Source organism: Toxotes jaculatrix, chromosome 24 (assembly GCF_017976425.1).
Source record: "Toxotes jaculatrix isolate fToxJac2 chromosome 24, fToxJac2.pri, whole genome shotgun sequence".
In the NCBI taxonomy this organism is placed as follows: domain Eukaryota; kingdom Metazoa; phylum Chordata; class Actinopteri; family Toxotidae; genus Toxotes; species Toxotes jaculatrix.
The window spans coordinates 3,849,093-3,874,819 of record NC_054417.1 but is presented as its reverse complement, the minus strand read 5'-3'; the positions used below and the strand labels follow the sequence as shown (position 1 = coordinate 3,874,819).

The 25,727-nt window shown below is 41.4% G+C and overlaps 1 protein-coding gene across 1 annotated transcript in view; it reads left to right on the top strand.

Moving 5' to 3' along the window:
- The window catches only part of LOC121178090 (interleukin-1 receptor accessory protein-like 1), a 201,905-nt gene that overhangs the window by 106,739 nt on the left and 69,439 nt on the right, over positions 1-25,727 (top strand). The window contains exon 6 of the mRNA XM_041032601.1: positions 16,724-16,798. Within this exon, the coding sequence (XP_040888535.1) occupies positions 16,724-16,798 (75 nt within the window). The remainder of the gene's footprint in view (positions 1-16,723; positions 16,799-25,727) is intronic.

The window sequence follows — 25,727 nt, the reverse complement described above, 5'->3', positions numbered from 1 at the left end:
GCCGTCACCGCCCACGATGAGTGATCATTACCACATATGTGGGTTGGAACCAGTCCACAGGTGGCGTATTGATTACGGTGGTGAAAACTGATCTTTTGCTTTGGTCCAAAGGAGCGAGGCTGTCATGTTTAACAGTGACGAAGGCATCAGGTCAAGTTTTGAGCAAAATCGCAAACACATGCACACACACGCCCCACTGTGCTGATTGCCCATGCCAGTGTCCCTGTCCACTGCGTGCCGCAGTAAGCCTCATCACATGGGTCAGCAGAGCCAAGACCTCACTCACATACTGCTTGATCATCTGAACAAGTCCGGAAATTAACTTTGATGTGGAGTGTCTGTGGGCGAGCGGCTCAGGTCCGCTAGGGGGAAAGAGGTGGCTGGTCAGCTGCGTCTGTGGGCGAAATGTGTTTGCCACATGCAGAGAGATGATAGAGGAGGAGTGTGTATGTGTGTGTGTGTAAGAGAGAGAGAGAGAGAGAGAGAGAGAGAGAGAGAGAGAAGCCACCCCCATATACTCAACTAGGAGTCACTCATCTACTTCAAATATGCTTAATTCGTATTCAGCTCACATGGGGCTTACAGAGCTAGATTTAATACATCTCAGCTCTCTCTGTGACAGATCTGGAGCATGTCTAAATTAGATTGTAATTCCAATGAACTGTCTCCTACAGAACATACAGGAGCAGACCTATCATTAGCATCAAGTTTCCCCTTCAGTGACGTTAGAAGGTGCTTTGATTTGTCTGCCTTCTTGTGTTTGTGTCTCACGTGCATTCACGCTATAGAAGGATGATGCACAATTGTAGTGACCCACAGTGGACATGATTGCAAGTGACAGACTTTTATACCTTATCTCATATTAGCCATAATCGTGTCAACAAGCTCTCATGCTAAAATTACCAAGTGGATTGTTAACCAGTGTCACTTTCTTTAAACAATTCATTTATAGATATTAATAAAAACCATGATATGCCATAAAAAATATGGAATGTGAGAAGATCTTACAGTGAGAAAAGATCTCTTGATGTTCTTTATGGCAGGAATTTTGATATAACGAATTAGAATTAATTTTCTTCTTTTTATATTAGGAAATAGATGTCACAATAACAAGGAAAGATATTATTATGAGTAAATCATGGATTTTCTTTTGTTCCCCTAACATGAATGCAGAACTTCTCTGTGCTAATTGGCCTGCAGGGGCTGCTGCATAATTCTGCTAGGCAACATGTTTGCTGTACAATCCTTGTATGCATTTCCCACAGAGACCAAATATGGACTGTGAAAAATAGAAAAAGAATTCTATTTATATACTGACCGTGCTGCTGTTACAGTTGTGAAAAATGCCCCAGACGTGTTTTGTTTTACTTATCTTGCCCCTGAGGGCATCAGGTCTTCTTTTAATGAGTGACTGTTTATGTACAGTGAGAAGATTGTACCAATATGCCTCTCAATGAACTGATCTTAAACTGGATGCATTAAAAGATTCTGCTTTAGTTAACATTCATCAGCCAATTACCTGCATTACATTTACACAGTAGACCAGCAGTCTGACTGCATGTGGAACTGCTCTGACCAAGCTGGCTTTACACTCGATTCTGACAAGGATCTTATTGAGAGAACATTCGTATTTTCATGTTAGAAGGAGTTTTTTCTTCTTCTTCCAATTTTTTTTAATTTTGAACTAAAAGGAACAGAAAGTAGAGTAAATGTGCAGAAATTCTCCAGTCTTGCACTGTTGTGACTGCACATCTTGGTAGAATAACTTTGTGAACAATGAATATTAGAAATGGCTTCCTCGTAATGACTTGCACTTTATTTTTGGAGAACCCATGTCTCAGTATTCCAGAGGCTTAAATCTTGCGTAAATGTCTCTCCCTCTTCTCCTCATCTTCCTCTCCCCTGGAAGAGTACAGAGAATTTAAAAGGTGAAATCGATAAAGGTTCAGTTTCGGATCATCCTTGTTCATGGAAAGATCAGGCTGTTCTATCATTTTGCACACTCAGTGCTTTTACACTGCCAGCGTAAATTAGTGTATTTTCATGCTTTTGTGGCACAGTGCTGATCTTTTCATCAAGCATTAAAACCTTTCTCTTTTCAACAACACAAATGTCAGAAACAAAGAAAGGGACTGAGGCAATAAAATGTATGTAAATCTGCCATCTCTCAGCTGAGCTGCTGTACAGTTTGGGCCCCACAGCTCCCTATGGGATAACGGATTCGGGGGGGTTAGCACAAACCAGTGATGTAGGGCACCACAATGGCAAAGCCACCCCTGCTGGCACCCGGCACCAACCGCTGACCTGTTTAAACAGCTGGAACGTTTGGCACTGCCTGCCTCCGGAGATTTGCAGGGCCACTGGCAAAGGGGTTGAGAGGAAGGAAGAGGGGAAGGCAGTGGGGGAAGGGAAAAGGAAGGGGGATGGGAGGCATGGCGGAGCAGGGATTCATAGCTTAGCAATAGGGGGCCACTGTGCAGAAATGGCACCAATCAGGAATTAAACAGGCCACTGGCAACAAGCTGAGAAGGAGGAGGAGGAGGTTGGAATAGAGCTGAAGTCAAATAGGCACAGTTTTTAATAGGGGACTGGCCAGTGTGGACGGTCACTTTGGTTGACGAGGTCAATGAATGGGCGACTAGGACAAATAATAAACAGACTGTTAAGAAGCCTCTATGCCAACTGTTTTGTTTTCATTTATAAGAAAGTGTGTCTGTGTGTTTTAGAGGGGTTGAAGCTGTGCGTTTGGGGCGTGGGAGGTTACTGACTCACACAAGGGAGCACTCAGCAGCTTGTGGCGGGGGTAAAACCAAAACCAAGCAGTCACTGGCAGGAGGTTGAGAGGACAAGTGGGCTGGAGGCTTGAGGTAGGGGAGTTTGATAGATCTGGAGTAGAGGCTGCAGTTGCAATGCATGCGCTACATCAGTGCTCACTCACATTATTCAAGTCATATTCGATTCTCACTCTGCTCCTCACACTCAGGGAACACCAGGAAGTACTCAGGGCCTTTACAGCAAAGTAACAACACTCCATTACGAGTAAAAATCCTGCATGAAAAATCCTGTTTAGGTAAAAGTACGTAGGTGTGTGGAAATGTAGATGCCACAGTGTCATATCCAGATCCTGCCTGTGCAGATGAATGGAGCTTAATATCTTTTTTCATCTTTAAATGTCAGGGTTTGATGTCAGTTTGAATCAAAGAGGCAAGGCTTCTTTCTAGAGCTAGCATTTTGTGATATCACTGATGTTCAACAGTCTCACCACTGCAGCGATACAGTTTCCTCCACTGACTACTTCACATACAGGAAATAACTAAAGGGCTGAAATCTGCTTCTCTAGGCTTCACATAAGCTTACATGCAACAAGCTACAGTGACCTACTGTAACGCCCTCACCAATTAACAAGCAGCTGGGGTAAAAAAAAAGCAATGCAAGTAATTTTTCCCACATCTTTCTTCTGTAGTGGTTGAATCCACTTGTGTATTAGACATATTGACACACATAGACAGCTGTGACAACTGAACGAGACTCTGCCCAGATCCAATAAGACTGGATGTTATTTGCACCCAGTGTGACTCACGTCTTTGTCCCTTAGAACCAAGTGGACCCGTAAAGGTCTCTGTACACACTGTGCTCCGGCAGTGAGTGACTGTTGAAGAGGTACAGTCGCTGTTTTCAGGGTCATAGCCTCGCCTGTGATGTCACTCGATCACAATCATGTGCCTGCCGGGTCACAGTGTCATTTCGAACTTGCGATGGTGATGCAAGAGAATGTCAGCCCAGGTTCACGTGTTGGTCCTCAGCCAGAGGGCTATAGGGAAGGTCAGATGTGTGTGTTTATTATAAGAAGGGTTGATCCAGCTAGAGGGAACAACACTTACGGACCGGTAGAAGAGAGAGAGATGCTATCTGCTCAACTATCACCACATAGATTGCAATGAATCAGTCAGCTCTATTAGTCATATTTCATAAGGATGTTAGAATATTATTTGAGTAGGAGGATCAGCGTGCAGCATTTGCTTATAATCAGCTACACAGTTATCAGCTTCTTATTTGAAAATTGAGCCATGAGGGTTACCAAGCACATACAATAGCTTTGTGAGGGACCGGCAGGTTTTGGTTGTTTTTCACAAGATGATGTCATTCCACCTCTGAGATACAAGCCTCCTCACTGTTTGCCTGGCCAAGGATTTTTTTTTACTTATGTAACATCCATTTCAGAGCTTTTTATTATTAAAGGCGATCATATCCTTGTTTATGGAAGTGCTTAAGCCCTTTCCAGAGGTATGTTGGAGGCAGCTTTGATAAATAATGCAGAGGGTTTGTGCTATACTCAATGCACATTCCAAAGGATGTTTGAGCGCTGCGCTGAGTGCCAAAAACACTGGCTAAAATCATTTCATGCACCGCCAATCAAACCTCGTGGTGGTTAAAGTCAAATACCAATATTTGATCAGCCCAGTTTGTTTTGAACGTTGTGAGAGAAACAACGTTTGTTCAAGTCCAGTGTGGTTGTATTTGCTAAGAGTGGACTGTAGAGAAACAGAGATTGCTACAGACTGTATTATATTACAGAGGTTCAGGCTATTAAAGCGGTAATACTTACGTGCACCTTGTAGCTATTGCATTACCATTGCAGTTAAGTATGCCCTGAAGCATAGTATGGATTTTATGCGGTGGTCCTTAATACACAAGGGTTGCTTCAATCAAAGTCTAAACTATGCTGAGAGGAGTACTGGACCAGTTTGTAAGGGTTGAACGTGATTGGGATCATTTTGGTTTCTTGAATTTAAAAATATCCTGTAAATGTTCTAAAATAATTGGTTTTGTTGACGGCCGAGACCAACTTTCAGCTTAGGTCCTTTCTCTTTGTGCAACAGGCTCATCCTTCATTAATGATGACAAGCCAATTACCTATCATATTATAAATCTGGTGCAGGGTCAGCAGGGTTAGACGTTCAGATTCCAGCGGGGCACAGCAGCTCCTCAGTCCTGATTTCTCCTTAATGAAACAAAATGTTTTACAATTTGCAGCTAAGAAGAAGTAAAATTATTAACGGAGGCACTAACTTGTGAAACCACTTCCCCCACAGCAATTTTCTGCAAGTTCTAAGAATCTTCCTTGATCAGTATACAACTTTTGATCCTCATGTTATTGAGCTCATCCTGTCCTGTTTTCTTCAGCTCTTATCTTCTACAGATGTCAAATTATTGATTCACACTTTCATTTTCGCCCTTCTAGATTATTGTAATTCCCCCTACACAGGCCTCAGTCAAGCTGCTCTAAATCGTTTACAGTTGAATCAAAATGCAGCTGTCAGGCCACAAACTAGAACGAGCCATCAGCCCAACATTACCCCTGTAAGATTTAGGATAAACTGCAAGATCCTGTTGATTTAACCATCATCGTTGCTTTGACTGGTCTGTGAATTAATAGAAGAAGTGAGGTGAAAGTTGTTGACCAGTTAAGCATTTAGATGTTTGGAATATAGTTGGTTTTAACACAGTTGAGTAGTTTAAAAATCAAGCTTGTATCTGTAATCAAAGTTTAAATGTACAATTACACTAACTGTGCTGAGGCACCGTGTCTTTAAACAATCTCTATTAGAGGGTCACAGGGATCCTCAGTATACTGTCTGCATAGTGTCAGCTTCTGCTGCACAGAGTAAACAAAGAAGTAGTCCTCACTGCAGATGAGATCTGCAAGATGAGTGATCTGCCAAGCTAAACAAAGATATTATAATTTGTCCTTGGGAAGCGTGGTGCAACACTAAAAGAAATCATTTTTGAGCTGGAGGAAGCAACTTGTAAAATCTTAATTAAAAGATTGTATCAGACATGGCGTTGCTTATGGAAAATAGGGAAATAATGGACTTAAAAGACAAGTTTTTCAGACGGAGCAGAGAAATAATTCACTATGCTGGGGTAGCTGCAATGAGAGAGAACTTATTTGCCGCAGGGAGAGAATTGGCATTTTTAATATCCACGGCAATGAAATCTCAATATAGCTACTGTGAGGCTGCAGAGTGTCATTTGGAATAAGATCCTTCATCTTCTGTATTTTCCTCTGCTGTTTGTCTCTTTTTAGGCCTCATTATGGCAAAAACAAAGTGTAATTAACGCAATCATGATTAATTACAGCACACAGCCTTGGTTTACACATCTGCCTAATTGCAACTTTCTTTCACTTTATTTCAAATGTTCAAGTAAGCAGAACTTGTCACATTAGCTGTGTTTCTTCTCTCTCATCTTCTCTCCTTCTCTGGTGTGTTCCTGTCCAGGCAGGAAATGACTGCAAGTCCATACCGTTGTTGTTTCTTCAACTTTTTCTCGAACAGTTTCAAAGCACATTCCAGCTAAACAGCCCTTTGCACAAGTACTCCCACACGTGTTACTCCCAACAGCAGCCAAGTCCTCATATAGAACTGGAGACGGCCATTTTGGAGGATAACATGGGCAAAGCAGGAAGTGTAGCACTGCCAAAGGCAACCTGCCAAGCTGATTCCCACAGCGATATATACATAGTAATACCCCTATTGATTGCTCTGAATATATTTATTGGGGGGGGACCGGAAAGCAGGCTGAGAGAAAAATGGGAGAATTTATGACAACCAGTGCTCAAGATTAATTCACTTTTTAATTACAGAGAAGTACATAGGTATTGCCTGTCGAGTAGTTAGATTTAAAGCTAAGACAAACAGCAAGAGATGCTTGCTGAGAACGCAATATATGGAAGAAGGTTTATGAATCAATACTACATTTTTCCTTGACTCTGCCTCATGAAGTTGCCAGCGTGTATTTTAGGTTCTCAAGCATTTTCACGCTCAGTGGAAATTTGAGGCAGATCTGCTTTCTGCCTGTTGTTTAACTCCATCATTTCTTTCTCTGGATTGAATACATTTGCCGTATAAACTGTCAAGCTGATTATTCTGTACACCAACCGCTCCATTAACTTTCTACGTTATATCATTTCCATTTTTTTTAATTCAGTTGGTTTTCTCTTGTTTTCGTGCTGCAGGGATAAAATTCCCCTGCAGAGGAAAGAAAAGCTTTCCAGAATGTTAATGTGTTTAGTAGGCAGAGCAAAAGCAGAACTCTGTCCGTTAACAGAGTTTAGTGCTCCTGAGCCCAGGACAACTGTCTCCGAGTCTTTTTTCCACGCCTGAGACATCCTAAAGACGAGCTATTAAGCTCTTCAAAGATAGGTGATGATGGGAGAGTCAGGAAAAGGAATAGTTAAATCTTTTTTTTTTTTTTTTTTAGAGAAGGGAGATAATGCCGACGTGGTAATGATCACGTTTGTCGCTTTGTCACTTTAAGGTAAAAATTGATTTTCCACAGTGTGTTGTGTGTGTAATTTGGTCTGCTGCGCTTACTTTAACTTCCATCAAAAGGAGGCATCGATTTCATGTGAAGAATCTTAATCATCCACAATGTTTAATAACCTGCGAGGACTACAACATAACACCTGCTGCCCTGTCATCATCCATGAAGGCCAGCTGGCATTTACGCCTCAGTCGAAAGTCACATGTTCTCAGAATTGATGTCTGACCCTGTAAAGGACAACACTCGGCCAGGACACATGTAATCATATATGATTTTTGACCTCTGCAAGAACCTGTGACCAACTAGATTTTTTTTTTTCCCCCCAATATAGTGACGCTTAGCAGAAGCATGTTTGGAGGAAACACGTGCGTCTGATCCTCTGCAATGTTGCAAAGTCTGCAGCCATATGGAAAAAAATAAGAGCTTTGACTCCTGTGGGATCAAAGTGTTTGAAATTAATTTTTATTTTATTTTTTATTCTTACTTTTGTGCTTGTGAAATCATTAGTTGAGGTTTGTACTTGTGTCATAGAAGATTCTAGTGAGATTTTCATAGCTCATGTTGGTAACATCACATGCTTACAAAAAATGCAGGCTGTACATTTGTATTTATTGTAATGTATTTATATATAAAGATATTTTCACGTGCATTAAATCTTTTAGACACTTATTTGATTCCATATATTCATGTAAATAGTTTGAGACAATTTGAAACTATAGCGCAAAGTCGGCTGAGCACTATGTCTGAAATAACTCAAAATAACCAAAACTCACCATACATTGAAATAATTGCTTGAGATACAAGCCTGGTGGGTAAACCGGGGCGGCAATCAGCAAGGAAGCTGTCAGCAAGATGCATGTACATGTTAACCCCACCTGCCCTCCTCCTTCAGCCTCCATCACTAAACATCTTCACGCCCAAGCAATGACCCAAACTGCCCGCAACACACACTTACACACACACACACACAGAGAAAACAGCAGCAACTTTCTCGCCGTCTCTTCTCAGCTCACTCTCCCACTCGATCTGCCGCAAAACCCTTTTCATGAAGCACCCCGGGCTTTCTTGCAACTCCGCTTCTTTTCCACCACCATCTCCTTCCTCTCTGACTCATCCTCAACTCCTCCCCTCTGGGATATTTTTGGCCAGGCGGCTTGAAACATATCACCCTCCGTCCCTCCTCCCACCCTTCTTGTTGTCGAGTGAATAACACTTTTCTGAGGCGGGTGGCCCCTGCTGTGGAAAAAAAAAGTGAGTAATGAGTTTAGGCCAGTTTAATTAACGAGCGACTCTTTCCCGGCCATGCATGTTTAGCTGCACATGATCCATGTGTTGACAGTTTTTGTTCTGCAGTGCAAATGTTTACAGTGGATCAGATTCAAAGAGACATCTCATTACCGCAAAAATCTCAGTGTACCATATATGACCATTGTGAGTAATTATGTAGGGTGTCGTTCACTGGAGAGTGAAGTCGCGATGGCTTTTCCCAATGCTGGCTGTTATATGATTTATTTGATTTCCCCTGAATGTATTGTCCCATCCTGTGAGCCCTCTCGTATTCAATTGTTTTGATGGATCTTCTAAAACAACACCTTTTTCAATAAGGAAATACACCCTTATTGCTCTGTTCCTGCAGGGTTCCTATATTGGTATTTTTCAGCAAGTATCCTTGGAGAGTGTTGCACTGTCATTTCTTTAGGGTTCATTCTTTTTCCAATAGTATATTTTTGCAGCGCTTTCAAAGATCACCATTTCAGCTCGGGAAGTCTCTCAGTGCATCTGGCACATTTTTAACAAGCAGCATCCTCTTTCAGATAAAAGATTTATCTTCTGCACCTCAAAAATATCCATCATAACAAGAACACAGAGGTTCAGTTACATTTCGGCTTTAGAACTGGCAAGACAGAATTTGATCTATGTGGTGTGAGTGTTGGTGCCAGACATGGTGGGTGCAGCATCTCAGAAATGGTGCTTTCAGTCACTGCAGTGTATAGAAGCAGTTAGCAGCAGGTTCTATAGATAAAATCAATAAGCGAGGTCAGAGGTGATTTCCCAGACATTAAGATATTACAAAGTGCTAATGCAGGTACAGTATAACAGTGGTGTGCACAAGGCCATCTGAGCGATAGGAGCAGGATCCACGTCTGCCGCTTAAGAGCAAGAATATGTTATGTGCCCAGGACAGTAGCAGCATGTTATATATAAAAAAAAAACTGAAAAATGAATGTGTCGAAATGTTTTTAGTGCATGATTAGAAAATTTGTTCGCCAGTTTCAGCTAGTGATTATGGTCCCACCTATAATGCTGCCATCACATTGTTAAATAACAGAGAAATGTAAACCCAGGTCTCTAATTTGTCCTTTGTAGTTCCCCGTTTTCCTCTTGTTGTGGTTTAACCCGGAGATCATCAGAGACTGCAGTCATCCCAACTCTGCTCCATTTCAGCCACTTTCCTCAAGCAGATGTTTCAGGGCAACAGCCGCGAGGTCCTCCCGCTAAAATAACTGTTATTTTGCCAGAACTATAAAATGTAACTCCCACGCAGCGCCATTACAGCCACCAGCAGCACTAACAGCAGCATCTCACAGGCACTGAACTGTTCTGTATATCTGACCGGTCTGTACGTCTCGTGCATTCAGCGCGGTTCATGAAGTCTTATCTGCTGAGGGAAAATTGTACACATTCTGTTTTGTGCTAACGAAAGTACTTTTCCTTCGACAAAGGTCAGATTAACAGTTTACAATGGCATTTTTCCAGTCCATTGACCTATTTATTTAGCCATGAAAAAGAAGAGTGCACAGTAAAATCCTGTAAGTCCTTGATGACAGCCTCTCAAAAATACAGTATACTTTCACAGTACAGCAACAGTACAGCAAATACAGAATGTAGTAATGTGCAATAACTATTTGTATTTAATTCCAGCAGTTAACTCAAGTATTATTCTGATAGTGTCTTCTCGGTCATTTTACCTCTTTTTGATCATCAAGATGAGTTTCATTGATTCAGTGACTTCAGTTTGCTGGTTACCTGGATTCTTGATTCATTTATCCCCTCTGCCCTGAGGAGGCCTGTTTCTTTTTCAAAACTTTAACAGTCTCTGACAGCTGCTGACAAATGTATTCTCCTTCCCAGTGCTAAGGAGCTCCCTTCGGCCTCAGTCCAGTTTGAGGACATTCTTGCCAACTTATCCAACACTTTAAAGTCCTTGAGTCTTGCATTGTCTTTGAGATTCACTTGAATGACATATTCGTGACACAAGCAAGGTCAAATCATTTGACGTCATTCATATATACTTTTTTTTTAAAGTTCCTTCTCTTTGATTTGACAGTCAAACAGATCATTCCTCGTCGCTCAGCTGCACATTTTCCTTCATCTTGTTGTGATGTTTGACAATAGTTAGAAAAAGAAAATAGCCTTTGACAAAATTTGATGTCTTTTTCAAACATTTTTATCTGAGATAAGCTCCCTTTTCTTTTCAGTGAGCGCTCATTTCAGTGGAAACTGCATCAATAAGTGTTGTTCTCATTTGTATTGACCATTTAAAGCCCCCCTTTCTTTTGGAGTATTATCACCGAAATGAAAACGATGAGACTGTTTTTGATTGTTAGGGAGATTATACTTTGTAAGGTGTCAGTTACGTACTCTGCTGTGAATTGTAGCTGCATTATTTTGAGCCACACTTTAGGATGACAGTATTGGTCAGTTGGTTGGTTCATTACTTTAGCCCAGTCTGAATTAGCTCAACATCTGCTGGATGGCTTCCTGCTAAATTTTTGCTCCATCATCAAGTCTGATCATTATTTTGTCCATTACTTTGGTTTAAGAGCAAATGCCTGCACAACTAATGACGTTCCCATCAGCCTCAGCTGTACTTTGTGTTTAATACTAATCTGCAAATGTGCATCCGAATACACTGTCCTAAAATTGAAACCATGGTTAACATTTTAACTGCTAAATGTTAGTATGTAACAGTTGTATTGTCCCTGTTAGGTCAGTGCACCGCACTGTGCCTAAGTACAACCAGTCTTACTCTTGTTATGAGGATGTTCTGTTTTAAAAAATCATCACAGTGGCTGAGAAGGCAAGAGTCTAACCAACGGAATCATACAGCATATTACATGTTCATATTCATGTAACTTTTAATAGTTCTAGCAGTCTGAGAAAGTTGTACACAGTGCTGGCGGCCTGCGGGCAGAAAAATGGAAGGTAGAAGGTTAAACAAAAGATGTTCCAGTCCGGTCTAATCAGGCCCAGATTATCAACCGGACAACTGCCCCCCAGGGGCACAAACAACCCCAGATTCACTGTGGGGCTCCTGGGCCACCGAACAGGTTAGTGCACATAGCTTTTCATCGCCAGTGAAATTAACAGACATTAGCAATTTATTAACATGTCACCGTTTCATCTTATTGTGATTTATATTTAAGAAAGAAAATCTTCAGTCGGATTTTCACATCAGACTAATCGTCATTACTGATCTGAGGAAAGTGAAGCAGAGACATAACAGGGGTGGAATTTGTTACTTGCAGGATGGTAGGACTCTGTGCCAAAAAAAGATCAGGATTTTTTTTTTCTTTTGCATGTGTATGACTAACAAGGTTTGCTTCTCAAGTTGCTCCAAAACTGCTTTCATTTACTTTTCTCCCATGGAACCAACGCTGCATCTTTCCTTTAACGATCTCACACTCACAAACACATGCCATTACACACACAGACACACACACACACTACTCCTCTTAATCTATGTCTGCTGAAGTGGTCTTTAATGAGGTGTGAACAGAGGACCACAGCCTTCTCCCTCCCTCCCTCCTCCTCTCCCTCCTTTTTCATCTTCCCTCTCTCTCTCTCTCCCCTGAGAGCGACAGAAACAGACAGACAGAGCGACAAAGACAGCAAACGACAGACGGAAAGAGGTGGAGGGAGAGAAGGCGATGGTGGAGTTAATGGGAGAGAACGAGGTCTTTTTTTCTATTTCATTACTCCATCCCCCCATCCATCATCATGTGATCACAGGGAGAGCAGATCACAGGGCCTGTGAGGGACACTTTAAAGATTTTCTCCGTAGCTGATACCAGCATCAGGCTTTTCAGTGTTTATGTGTGCAGGAATGTGTGTGCGTGAGTGTGTGTAATGTGCTTATACTGTTTGTGTGTAGAGAAGCGGGTCAGGCTGGATGTGTTTCTAGCCCCTCAGCGAAAAGCCTGCCCACTCCCACTCATAATAACCCACCACAGAATTATGGTTTTGTAGTTGAAGACCAGCCAGCTTCACTAATGCATCTCAAATTTGTGTGTCTGTGCGTGAATGTGTGTGTTTGCATGCCTTCCAGCACGGTGGGATCCCACTGACGAACAGCATATCAGCAGCATGCCCTTGATTTGGACGAAGGGCAGTAGTTCTACCAGAATTAAACAGCAGTCTCCTCCTTTTGTTACCTTCAGCTTTAAAATGACACCACACTTGCCAAAAATCAACCTCATGTCCTCCGAGCTTATTAAAAAATACAGCAGAAGTTTGATTACCTTCCAGGTTTGGGAGTTCACCTTCAACTGGCTCTGCACAACCTGCAAATGAAAAAGAGAATTCACATTTGAATGAGAGAGAGTCTCTGTATTCTCAGTACCTGTCCACACATTGCTTTTTTTTTTAAATTGAAAAACATCCATCTTCTCAGTTTAAATTGCAAAGTGAGGTTACCGCAGTGAGCAGCATGTCATGTTCATTTAATTGAGATGCAGTGGAGTCATCCTGTTTGCTCAGATGTAATTCTGAAATTGGGAACTGTCACAGTCAAAGGACATAGGAGATTAATCCCTCAGCTGAAAGGTGGTAAAACAGCAGATAACTCAGCCACAGTGCGTGTTCCCTCTGGCCTTAATAGAATCTCCCATTTACTCTGGTCCATACCATCAGACTGGGTATGGAGATCCAAATGGAGCTTCTGAATAAGGCACACAATAGATATACATAATATTATACTGGTATTATATGAGAAAAATACAGTACCCTTAAGTCAGTCTTGAGTTACTACAGTAGGATGCATGTTACCATATGATATGACAACACTAACATTACTCACAGGCCCAAACGTACATCGGAGCAGGTTTTGGTAGTCTATCTAATCGTTCCTCCTGTTCACATTGGCTTAGAGGTCATCCATTCATAATCTGATTTTACTCTAGGTACTGTGGGACAAAGTGCACAGCACACTGAGTGGAAAATGCATCCTAAATTTCAGCTGAAGCTAACATGAGGCTGTTTAAGTGTACATATGGACATGTGACTTTTAAAATAAAGTGTGAATGACAAGGAAATGTCAAATTAGAACCACTGCACTGGGCTTAAACCTAAGTCTAAATGTTGGAATGAATCTTAGATCTCTTTCATGCCTAATTTTCCTTCTGTTCACTTACGTATTATGTGGCAGACACCAGCAGATTTGGTAAACACCGATCTGCTGTGTGCAGCTGTGTTGAATTAATAGCACATGACTACATTTCAGTGTATTCTGAGTATAGCTGCCAGCGGCAGCTGTAAAGCTTTCAGGGTATTTCCAACCTATGCCACGTTTTCCATTTTCCTGTTTATAACATCCTGGCAATTGATTATGTACCTTCAATCACTATCAAGCTTTCCTACCTCCAGGTGCTACTCAAGGCAGTTGGAAGGGGTGCCTCTGTATAATGCATAACACTTGGCCAATGAAATTTCAAACAGTTGGAGAGAAGAAGTGATTAAAATGTCCATTTAACATAAACACGCTCATGTGGCACTGCACTTATCTTAGAATTGGAGTGGATCTAATGGATTTGAATAACTATCACAACTATTTTGTATATATTTTAGTATCAGTGTTTTAGTGTAAGCAATGTAATTATATAATATATAATAATATATAACTTCCAAACTTACTTAATCAGAATAAGCAAGAAGCAATGGCTCCAGGTTTGATGTTCATATCCGCAGGTTCTCTTTTCATGTTACTATAAATACGTGCAGCCACATCCCTTCACGTGCACCGTTTTCTCTCGCTAGATTCACTGTTTTCTTGTATGAGACAAACCATCAGAGTGGAAAAAGTCGTTTTTCTTTTCATGTCATAATGAAACAAAATAATCTAAGCATATTTCATCAAGAAAAAGGTAATTAAGGTAATGAGATTTCTTTACACAGCATTGAGACACACTCGGCACAGGGAAAGGCATAATTTGCTGTGGTGCTTTTTTGAATTTGTAACTAATGAGCTCACATAGGCATTTTTTTCCTGTTTTCAGCCCACTCTTCTCTACAAACTGCATGATCCTTGTTATGATTTTGTGTGTCAATTGATTGGACATCAGAACAGTGGAGGGTTTTTTTTCATTAGCACAAGTGTGTGGACACCAGACAGAGGGAAATTAAATGCACAAAATCTGCATACTATGTATAGTCCCTGTGTTTTCTTCCTTTTTTTAAAAAATCTCACCAGCAGCATTTGACATTTTGCGTTAATTTGCTCATCAGACATGTCCACTCGAAAATTTATGGGAACGTTTCTTTGAGATGATGCTTTTAAAAAAGGTTTGTTTTTCTGCAAAGCTACAAGTCAAGTTCAGCTGATTACATAGACTGTCTCTAAATAAATCAAGCCAATCAAGTTGTGCTTGTTTCTTCATTGCACGTCTAGACTTAGAATTTGTTGATTAAACGTCTGAAATCCGTTATGTTTAGGCCTGTACCTGACCAGAACCAGCAGTGTGAATTATGGCTCATATCTGTCAGGAGCAGAGTCAGTAGTAGCATAATGTTGAGCTACAAAACCTGGTGGGGAGGAGTGGTGGTAAATAGATGAGTCAACAAAGTATGAGACTTTGATACCACCATTCACATCCTGTTTCCTACCAGCAGTAGTGTCAGTATCTTTTAATCATGACTGTGATCTCTCCCTAACCTGAACCAAGCGGATTAAGTTGCCTCAGCTTAATCAAACCTGAACCGCAGATGGCAGCAGAAGAATGGTAGCAGATGGGTTGTTCTGAAAGACGATGGCAAATGACATTTTACCAGTTAGCTGGGACGACTTGCTAAGCCGGTAAATGTAAATCTGCATGCAGTCCTTAGAAATGATGATATATTTATGAGGAGCCTTCATGTACACCAGCTGATGTAAGATGACCCCACAGCAAAATATATTTTAGCTGTCCATGAACAATATCAGTTAGGCCAGTTTAGTTCAAACAAAGTTTGTGGACGTTTTTGAATTCATTTAACTTGTCTCATCAAGACAGAATCTCGACTGCAGAAACTCGAGAGTGGAAAAATGAGTTTCCAGCACTGTGCAGTTGCATCATGGAACTGGACGTGTTGCGCTACCATGGAGGCCAAATGGTGGAGATTTGAATCTACACTTTTGGGAATATTAACTAGCCAGAGGCCTTTTTTTAGCAAGCAGTCAATATTAAAATGCAGCTGTATGTTATCACTATATCACCAGAGAAGTAACATATAAAGGATCCAGTTCAGTGTAAACTTGGAAAATCTTCCTTCATTCTGTTGCTCCTCACTAAAACTCGCCTAATTTTTCCAGGTTCAGCTCGACGATCACCAATTCAGTCAAACCACAAGTCATTTGTACTGAAACAAGCCTTATCCCTCTGAGTATTTCCAAGTGTGCAGAGATAGAAAACCTCTCTGATGCCACTTTGAAGACTAGAACCAATTAGGGAATCATTATAATGAGGGGCCTCTAAGTGCACGTCTTTTGTTACTCAGCAGCTGTCTAATTGGTATTGGTGTATTTCGAAGGGAGTTGGGACGAAGGCTGTTCTAAAGTAACCGTCATACACTTTTTCATTTTCAAATGTATACTGTTTTTTCATTTCCAAATGTATACTCTAAGCATTTATGGTATGTTAAAAAAAAAAACATACATTTTCCAGTCATATTAAATGTACACAGCTGAAACCACTGAATTTCCTGCGGCAGCTCTGAACCTTCCCATGCGCACTGCAGCTGTGAATGATTTTTACCTCAGGATATACAGTAAAGTCAGAAATGGTTGACTAGTTTCACAGCTACTGTGTGCGGCACAGTTTGTGCTGCAGTCCACGTCAAAACCATATCATCACTTACACACTCAGTTATACGAGTAACAAATAGCATTAGTATTGAAGCAGCTGCTGCTTTGAAAGTATGTGCATTGATGTTTAAAGCTTTGAACTGATAATTCTGAGTCTTAGTAACCCATCTCTTTTTTCTCTGTCCTCTCTTTAAATATTATATTTCCATGTATTTGTTCCCATTTTAATGCAGCCTTTATTGTGGTCTTTAATGAATAAATCATACTCCCACTGTCCACGGGGGAGAAAGATGTGGAATTTAATGTGCTCTTTCTTTCTTTCTGTTTGTCTTTTGACAGCCCCGCTAACAGACAAGCCGCCAAAAATCCTTTCCCCTTCAGAGAGCCAAATGAGCATCATAGAGATGGCAATAGGTAAGAAAAACATTTTCATTCCCCACACTGATTGTTTATTTTCTGTCTGTCGATGGAGCGTGTGGTGACATACTCGTGGCATATACCTGCTCATCACGGTGGCATTGCTTCAAATTTCTGGATTAGTTGATCAAAGCCAGTTCCTCAGAGTAAGTGTCATTCTGCTTAACTGTGGCTTTGATTTGAGCGATATATGTCTGTTTCTTCTTTCCTTGGGGTCAAATGGAATTAGTAAATAATTTTCATGCGATTCTGGTACATTCTGTAAATCTTTTATTTGCTACAGCTGCAGAGAGAACTGGGCCTTTATTTGAAACCTGAAGTTTCTGTTCCTAATTTAACCTGTTTTTATACAGTATTTTGTCATATTTCAGTAAGAAGCTTCCCTGTTTTCTGATCTGCTCCCATTTTAATGCTTTGGTGATGCTGTTTACTCAGTATTTCATCTGTTACCCTTGTCGTCTTGATAAATTTAGGAAAATCACCACTAATCTATTAGCAGAGCAGCAGTAATGTTGTACTCACCGCTCTCAGTCCTAAGTTTTCTTTTTAAAGAATTACTGTTTTCTTGCAGTAATTACTTCAGATCACTTCCACTTTGATGTTTTTTTCTTTTGCCGTACTTTCAGTGAAACTCAACACTTCCTGTGCAGATGTTTTACATAAAAGTCATCGAGCAGCTCACGTTGCATAACCCCTCCCATTTCTGACAGGCTTTTAATGTGAAACGTCTGCAGGAAGTGTTAAGTGTCATCGACAGTCTTTCTGTCACTGCATGAAAGAACAGAAAAATAGAAGTGATGGCAAATAATTAGTGACTGAAAAACAGTATTTCAGTGTCTCAGAGATTTGTCTCCACCCCAGTACAACAGAGAGTGAAATATCATTTGTTGTGTCAGCAACCATTTAAAGTGTCTTATGCTGTCACAACAAAATATTTACCTCACCTTGTTATAGAAAGCGTTGTCATGTTTTGAGCAATTAAGCTGTCTTGATCTTCAGTACTTTCCTATACATTACATTTGCGTTTCAGTGCAGCACAGATTTGACTTGAAGCAACCAAAGAGTGTTCGGTACAAGATTTTCAATTAGGCCTCTTCGCTTTCTGTGCCCCTTTCTGAATGGACCTTGAGTTTTCATCATGATAGAAGAAAAACAGGATGAGTCACTCGTCGCATTGGTGTATGAAAAAGACAGTGATTCAGTGGGTATGAAAGCCGTGTCTGTGGCTTTTCTCCTCCTATCCTATAGAGTGCCTCCTCATTGTGTTTACGCTCATCGCATCTATCTTAGTTATCTTGTGAAACGTGAATGCAGCTTGTGTTTGTTCAGCTATAATGAATCAAAGTGATACTTTTGAGAAACCATACATAATCTCCCTTCATATTATCTTCAAATCTATGATGTTAGCATCACTTCAGATGATTGCCTCCAATTCTGCCTCATGTGGCTGCCTCAGAACGGTCGCCTCTTGTTTGCCTTACCAGCTTTTGATGCACAGGGGCTCGTGGGAAAATTCCCGCTTTGTGCCTTATTGGGCGAAAGCTCAGCTGTTGGTGGAAGGGAAAATGGGTCATGATGGAGGCTTCCTTTGAAGTAAATTTGTCATGGAGCGATGAACACAACTGGCTTGCAGAGGTAAAAGGTGGCAATCAGAAAATAGGCGCAAATCATTGTAGCTTTGAATTGATGATGGATAAAAGCCTCTCCAGCACTTTTCATCTGATTAAGTTTTTCATAGCGGATGATGGTGATTTTCAAAATCCATTACCTGATGGCTGTGAGAAAAGGCAATAAATTTCCAAAGTAGGGATATGTGCTGCTTTTCTTGTTCTTGAATTGCTTTTGATTATTTTATTCTTTATGTTTTACTGTACCTTCCTCCTCTTTAAGAGATTTTCAGTGTTTAGCTTCCTAGACCTTCACCCCCTCAGCATCAGACTGGATTTTTCATCTTGATTTTTATTTACAGTGGTTGAAGTTTAGTTAGAACTATTTTTAATGTCCCTCCCTCCACCTGTGCACCCATTGATATTCTGCACAGAGTCAGCAGCTCTGTGTACATAATACATGAATACATATTTGATTATTTGCCTGTACAAGCCCCTGTCACTTCCTCTCAGTGTTGGGCTAGCATGCTTTTGTCATCCACAGAGAGCTCAGTCAAACACAGTGTATCCTTTCAGGGTCGCGGCAGTTTTGGCAGAATTTTAATATTCAGCCTCCCATGAAATATAGAAACATAAATGGCTTCGGCTGACAGCTAATTGGGCAGGTGAGAGGGAGAGAGCGAGAGAAGTGGGGAAAGGCAAATGTGGAGAGACACTTTTCAAGCTCTTGTTGTGGAACTCAAGGGATGAAGGGAGAGAACAGAGGGATCTGTAAATGGGAGGCCCCAATTAATCAGAGCGCACTTTTCGTCCGTGGCCCGCTCCCTTTTTTTGTTTCCTAATGGATGTGGTTCTTCAGTTATAATTGATTAAATTTAAAATGCTTGATTAAAACATGTTGTGTAAATGCTCTTCTCAGCCCTCGGCGGGCATGTCTTTCCACTGCTTTCTCTGTGGGACAGATCAGATACAGTTTGGGTCTGTAATTCAGTCTGACAGTTCAATGCACACTGCTTTCACTCTGTCTTGTGCAGATGTAGAGTAATTGACTGCAGTCTAGCCAAGCAGACTAACTGCAGTGCAAGTCTGTTTCTAGTAGCCTGCTAATGCGTACGATTTGTAAACACTAAATACTTTGACAACGGGGTGATTAATTTCCTTAATGCATGAATATGTTTGTGTTTTCCCTGTTGAGTGAATGAGCAAAAAACTGCTTTTGTCGCTTCTGTGTTCTTGAGCACGATCCAGCAGAGGATTCAAACCAACTTCCAGATACAAACCTGCTGCTTCTTTAGCCGTTATTCTGTTGCTGCTGCTGCCAGGTTTGATTTGTTATAATTCGGTTTTCTATGCAGAGCTGACATGTCACTCGCAGCCTCTCTTGCCTACCTATCCTGACATTTTATTTTGGGTTAGATTGAATTTACGACCATGGTGGCACTCTGTTTGTGAGGCTCATTCTGGGAATACCCAGCAAGTTCCCCTGTGATCTTGATTGGCTGTTAAAACTTCAAGCCCTTTCAGCTGTCTCCCTCCTCAGGATATCACGCTTCATCCCCATGCACTTGACATTGCGACACCACAGCAAGTTTTCTGAAATTGCAGCAGTGATGGTGTCTAAACCTCTTGGCTAAATTCCTCCGAAATTCACACATCAATGCTTGACTTTAAGAAGCCATCCACCTTTGGATGCCGTTCTGCATCACCTATCTGTGATATTCAATGCATCCTCGGAGTTGTTTTGTGTCAGAGTAATTGAATTGACTCACTTTCCCCCAAAACTGCCTTGTCTTCTTGTAGCTCAGTTAGTGATTTTCTTTGTTTCCCACAATACCTTTTGGGAGCCTAAGGGAATGTGAGTGAATTTGTTGTTTTCCGTCAAAAATGGGCCGCAGCAAGGCAACAAATTGTGAACACAAGAGAGGTCAAAGGTCACCGGTACACCTCCAAAAACACAGTCTTCTCCTCCGTTTAGGCTGCTGTTCAGGGACAAATTAGTGATTTATGAAAGACACACTACAAAGAGGCAGACGTAGGTATATTTTTGTTCTGTGTTTTTGATTATTTAAATACATTAAATTATATTTGTATTAGAGTACATTGCTTCAAGCTTGAACACAACTTTAACCTTCCAATGAAGAGATACCATGATGTTGCAGTAGAGCATATAATGACACCTTAGACAGTGGGTAAAATTACAGATAAATAAGTTATGATATCATGTAGTAGCATACACATGCTGAAAAACATGTTTTTGATCTGATTAGGATTCAACATATTAATTTCTAATCACTACCGAGTGATATAAAAGATATTCTTTTAATCACATAGTTTGAAAAATCAGTATCGCTTCCTCTCACAAAGGCTCATTGTGACAATCCCTTTGTTCTTGTCAGCCTCACTATAACAATCTGACGAGCTGCACTCTTCTCAGAGGTTGAGCTTCCTCATTTATTGGTTGGTGAATAATAACAGTGTAAACTGGAAATTGGTCTTCAGTCACTCATCGGAAAGAGTTAAATTGTCTGATGATATGAACAGAGGATACTTCAGTCAGAACAAAGCCATTATTATCCTGAATTGACTTAGCGTCTGCAGCCACATCAAATTAGAATTTGCAGTCCTCTGGTAATGATGAGGTTAGCCACATCAATATACTGTTATTCTTGTGCAGGTCAGGTTGCTATGAGACTCTCATTTCCCTCAAGCTGACACTGAAACCCTCACAAGCTGTAAATCTAAACTCAGAAACTCAGATCCTTCTCTGACTAATTTTCTACTTGTGCATTTCTTAGCATCCTCTGTAGCACGGAGTGCCGATAGGGAGGAATGATGAACTGCACTTAGACAGCAGAGAAAATGTCAACTTTGACCACTGTGAAAGGATGTAGTTGAAACTAAGTCCAACAGATGGTTTTGAAATGTATAACCTTTACTTGACTTTATCAGTCTATTAATGTTGATCATCCCATTATCGTGGAACGAATTTCTTGCTGTAGCTGTATGGATTTGGTCTTCTTTTGATGTGATGTTAGGGATCTTCTCACATTGATTTAGGCCCCATTTTCAATATATAATGATTAATACTGATGTCTTGGATGTCCTGCTGACAATCTGCAGTGGGATGAACGTGCACCATGCCACATATAGACATGTGTGATAGATCATGTTCAAGGTAAATACCAAGAGTCCTGGAGAGAGGATGAAAACGTCGAAGGGCCAGGAAGACATAATGATTACATGATCACATGGTTTATTGATTTTTGTTTTTTTTTTCTCACTTGTAACATAGAAATCATGCATTGTCTTCAGATGACACCTTGGAAATACAATATAAAACATTAAAGAAACTGAAACGTGAAAGAAATTAAATACGAGGTCAAGATGCAAAAGCCCAGATAAATTCTAAAGGATTAGAAATATTGGTCCTAATTTACATAATGCTGCAATAAAAATAAGTAAATGGCAGCATGAAACATTTAAACCTAAAACCCACACAGCTTGGCTTGGATGTGTGCAGAATTGATACCTGTTATAGATGAGGCCGCTTGTGTTTGTTTTCACTTTAACCCCAAAGCCAGCCTGGAACCAGACTCGAGTGTTAAAGCCACTCGTCAGCTTTTGTGGCACAGGTACAGACGGCACACGCTGATATTTTCCCACTCAAGTTTTAACTGAAACACGTCTTCAAAGCATCACTAAATAAAATGCAGCAGCTCGGTGTTATATTCGGTGCATTATGGGGGCAGGGAAACATCATCTCCACGCTCGCTCTTTGTGTGTCTCGTGCTTTTGAGCCTGGAAGTTCTCATCAAGCCGTGAGACATGTTTTGGTCTCATACAGCCCAGCTTCAGCATCACGTATCCCCAATATCACACACACACACACACACACACCAGCCATCCCTCTAAATGTCACAGGCTCTGCAGAACGCTTCATCGATGCCAAAGGTTCAGAGGCCCTGGGATCAATATTACATCATTTCTCTCAATTAGGGCATATTTATTCCCCTCAAGTTATTGTACATCTGCGAGTGATTCTATCTGCATTCCTGGCAAGTCTCCAGATGAGTCAAAGCCCTGGAGGGAGGAAAAGACAGAGCGAGATGAAGATGAAGAGAGAGGGGGGAAAGAGAGTAAGGGAGGAATTAAGGTAGGGGGAGTTTGGGCGAAGAGTTGGAGCAAGGGAGAAAAAGTGAGCGAGATCATTTAAGATTCACAGAGGGGATGAAATATGATGGTGTCTTACCTTGGGTTATTACAGATGAAAGTGGATACAAGACGGCACGCTGTCCCAAACGGTTAATATGCCCTGCAGCACGGAGACATAAATTGTGAGTGTCATATTAGAGAGGGGGGGTTGCTGGTGGTGATTGGAGGGGATTCTTGGCGAAGGGATGCTCCCATTAGTGTTTTACATAAGTACAGTAATGAGGGGGACAGTCTGTGCAGGCGCTTTGCAAGAGCCGCCCGCTGGACTGAAGGAGGCTAATTTTACTCAGTAGTTGAGGAAACGCATCATAGCGTGACCACAGGGCTGATATCGTGTTCACGTTTGTGGATCGTGATTGACCTCAAAAGTCAAGCTACCGTCCCACATTGACTGTTCCCCACTCTGCTTCCTGTCAGCAGCTTCCACCTGCAGCCTTGTACCTGTCTCGGCAAACTAAGAGGAAAAATGGCTGAAGGCATTTGCTCTCCTTAGCAGAAAATAGCATCAAGAACTGGCCAAGGCACTTGAGTATTAAGATATACTGCCTCTTGTCTGTGCCAGCAATGCCTCCCGTCTCTGGGTAGCCCTATTAATCATAAATTGGGCCTTGGCATGTAGTTTACAGAAAGTCTGGCTTGTTGTTGTTTTTTATTTTTATGTATAATGGCTTAAGTGTTCCTGCACATAGAAACTCAACACAGTCACAAGTCTTCTACCTTTATAAAACTGTTTGCGGAGGGTGCACATAGGAACTACAGTATATGATTAAAGTGAGGGAAAGATAGATAGTTGAGCGACTATACACATTTATCCACAACATACCACTGCAGTCATGGTGGCATGGTGCAGCAGCAGTGGACTAGCTATTCAGGCTGTCATAGCTGCTGCAGTGGGCTGTGTAGGACCTTGTGTTTCAGTACAGCAGCCCCTTTAGGCGCCTGCTCTGTGATTGGTACCCTGGTGCTTTCGAGTTTGCTTCAGCACGGTGTAACTTCAAAGCCACGGGTTTCCTGTGTTATCATTGGATTTTGCTTTATTTAGCGTTTCTCTGACTCATGTCTCCAATGCTTCCACGGCACATGTACTCACAGAGTGCAGTGTGTGCAGTTCCCATCCAGCTGTTGCTCTATCAACAGCTGTGTACATCAGATCTGTGCTAGAATTATAAATTGACAAGCCTCCTCCTCCACACACACTGCATCGTTTCTGTTTTCCTCATGCTCCCTTCAGTATCATCATGTATCAGTAGCTTCTGCACAGTAACGATGATACACTCAGTTTGATCGTCAGCTTCATCCAAGCACCTGCGTATGGATTACCTACAGCAGGAGGACTCGCTCTGCGACTCGTTCAGCACTGTGTGACAGCTTGGCACCCAGGAGCCACCTGCTTTAAATTTAAATGCACCTTTTAGTGTGGCAGTTAAGCACACGGTTTTTACAGCCATTAGATTAGCCCTCGGTTTAACCTCAACACGGCGGTGTCACCTTGCTCTTTTGTGAGCCACTATTCACGAACTTCAACTGCGAGCAGGCGGAGAAGACATTAATTTGCTCTGGTGGCTCGAAGAAAATCCTTTTCATTCTAATTTCTTAGGTTGTTAGGTTGTTTAGTCTTTTTTTCCTGTACAGTTCTACTTCATCCCTAGACTTTGTTAAGCTTTTCCCCCTGAATGCCAAGAGAACCAGAGTAGTTTGCATTTTTGTTTCTCAAGAATTTATCAGCCTCTGCTGTAAGCCCAGTTCAACAGCAGAACCCACAGCCAAAATGCAAACCCTGCAAACTTTCCCCTCATCATCATTCCCTTGGCAGCACATGTGTGTTGCCTGGTTGAACTAATTGCCCTTGCTGTATTTCCAGCCAAACAGGTGGCCGTATTGGTTTCCTTCTGGCTGCATTTATGAGACTGTGCTTCCAGGTTGGACAGAGATGACAGTGTCTCCTCTCCGCCCAGAGCAGTGACCTTGGTTGGGCGATGGTCCCTCTGCACTGTCTCTGGTCTCACATTGGTCTTTTGGGCCAACTTCTGATTGTGTGTGTGTTATTGTGTGTGTGAGTGTGAGAGAGACAGAGAGAGATAGAGCGTCCTCTGATGTCTAGCCAGAGAGCTGGAGGGCCAGGATGACGGTCAGGAGGGGAGGGAGATGACAGTGGCAGCAAACTTTGGCAAGTGACACATAAGAACACATGAGAGGACAGAGATATGATGTCATGATACAGCTGCTGCACACACACAATAACACACACACACGCGCGTGATAAAGAATATCCTTAAGACATGCAGAAACACAATCTAATGTTCAGCATTCACACAGCCACACATTCACACTCACACACACACAAAGGTCTTACACAGTTTTTACCACCTCACACTGACACCTCAGGGGATTTGTATGTGCTAAAGCAGTCTCATATGGTCAGGTTTGTCCTTCTGCACACAGATACAGCGTTCGCCTGCTTTGTGTTCCATTGTATCTACAGTTGTGGTCCTCTGTTTGGTCTGTGGGCAGTCATGCTACAGGGAATAAGGATGTGTTAGATGAAATGTTGCAGATATTTGTCTCATAACTGCTATGAGTCAGGCAACACCTTGTTTCTATACCTTATGTAAAGAAACTGTGTTTTTTCCTCAGCAGTGGGAGGGATTATGGCATGCTCAGATAGGTCCCAACCTCTCTACAGACCAGAATAGGATAGAATAAAATAAAATAGAAAAGAAATAATAGAATAAACTCTTCTGTCCTTATGTCATCTCTGCAACTTTTTGATATGCAACATTTCTTGCACCGATTGTGTTATTAGTATTCATTGTATCCCTGTTCTTTCCAGGGTCAGGCACTAAGAGCACCCTTATATCTCAGCCTATTTATTATTATTTTTAACCAATACATTTATTCTGTTTTGTGCCAATGTCACATAAACAAAACACAGTCATAAGTAGTAGAGACAGATGGGAAAAAAACCATCAGCACCACAGAAATCGAGCAGTTTTATGCAGCATATACCTGGCATTGTTCGATACACTCACTTCTGTCATTCTTCCCCCTTGAGCACACAGCTGAATTCAATCAGTAAATATAGCAGTGTGCAGTTGGGGGACATAGCT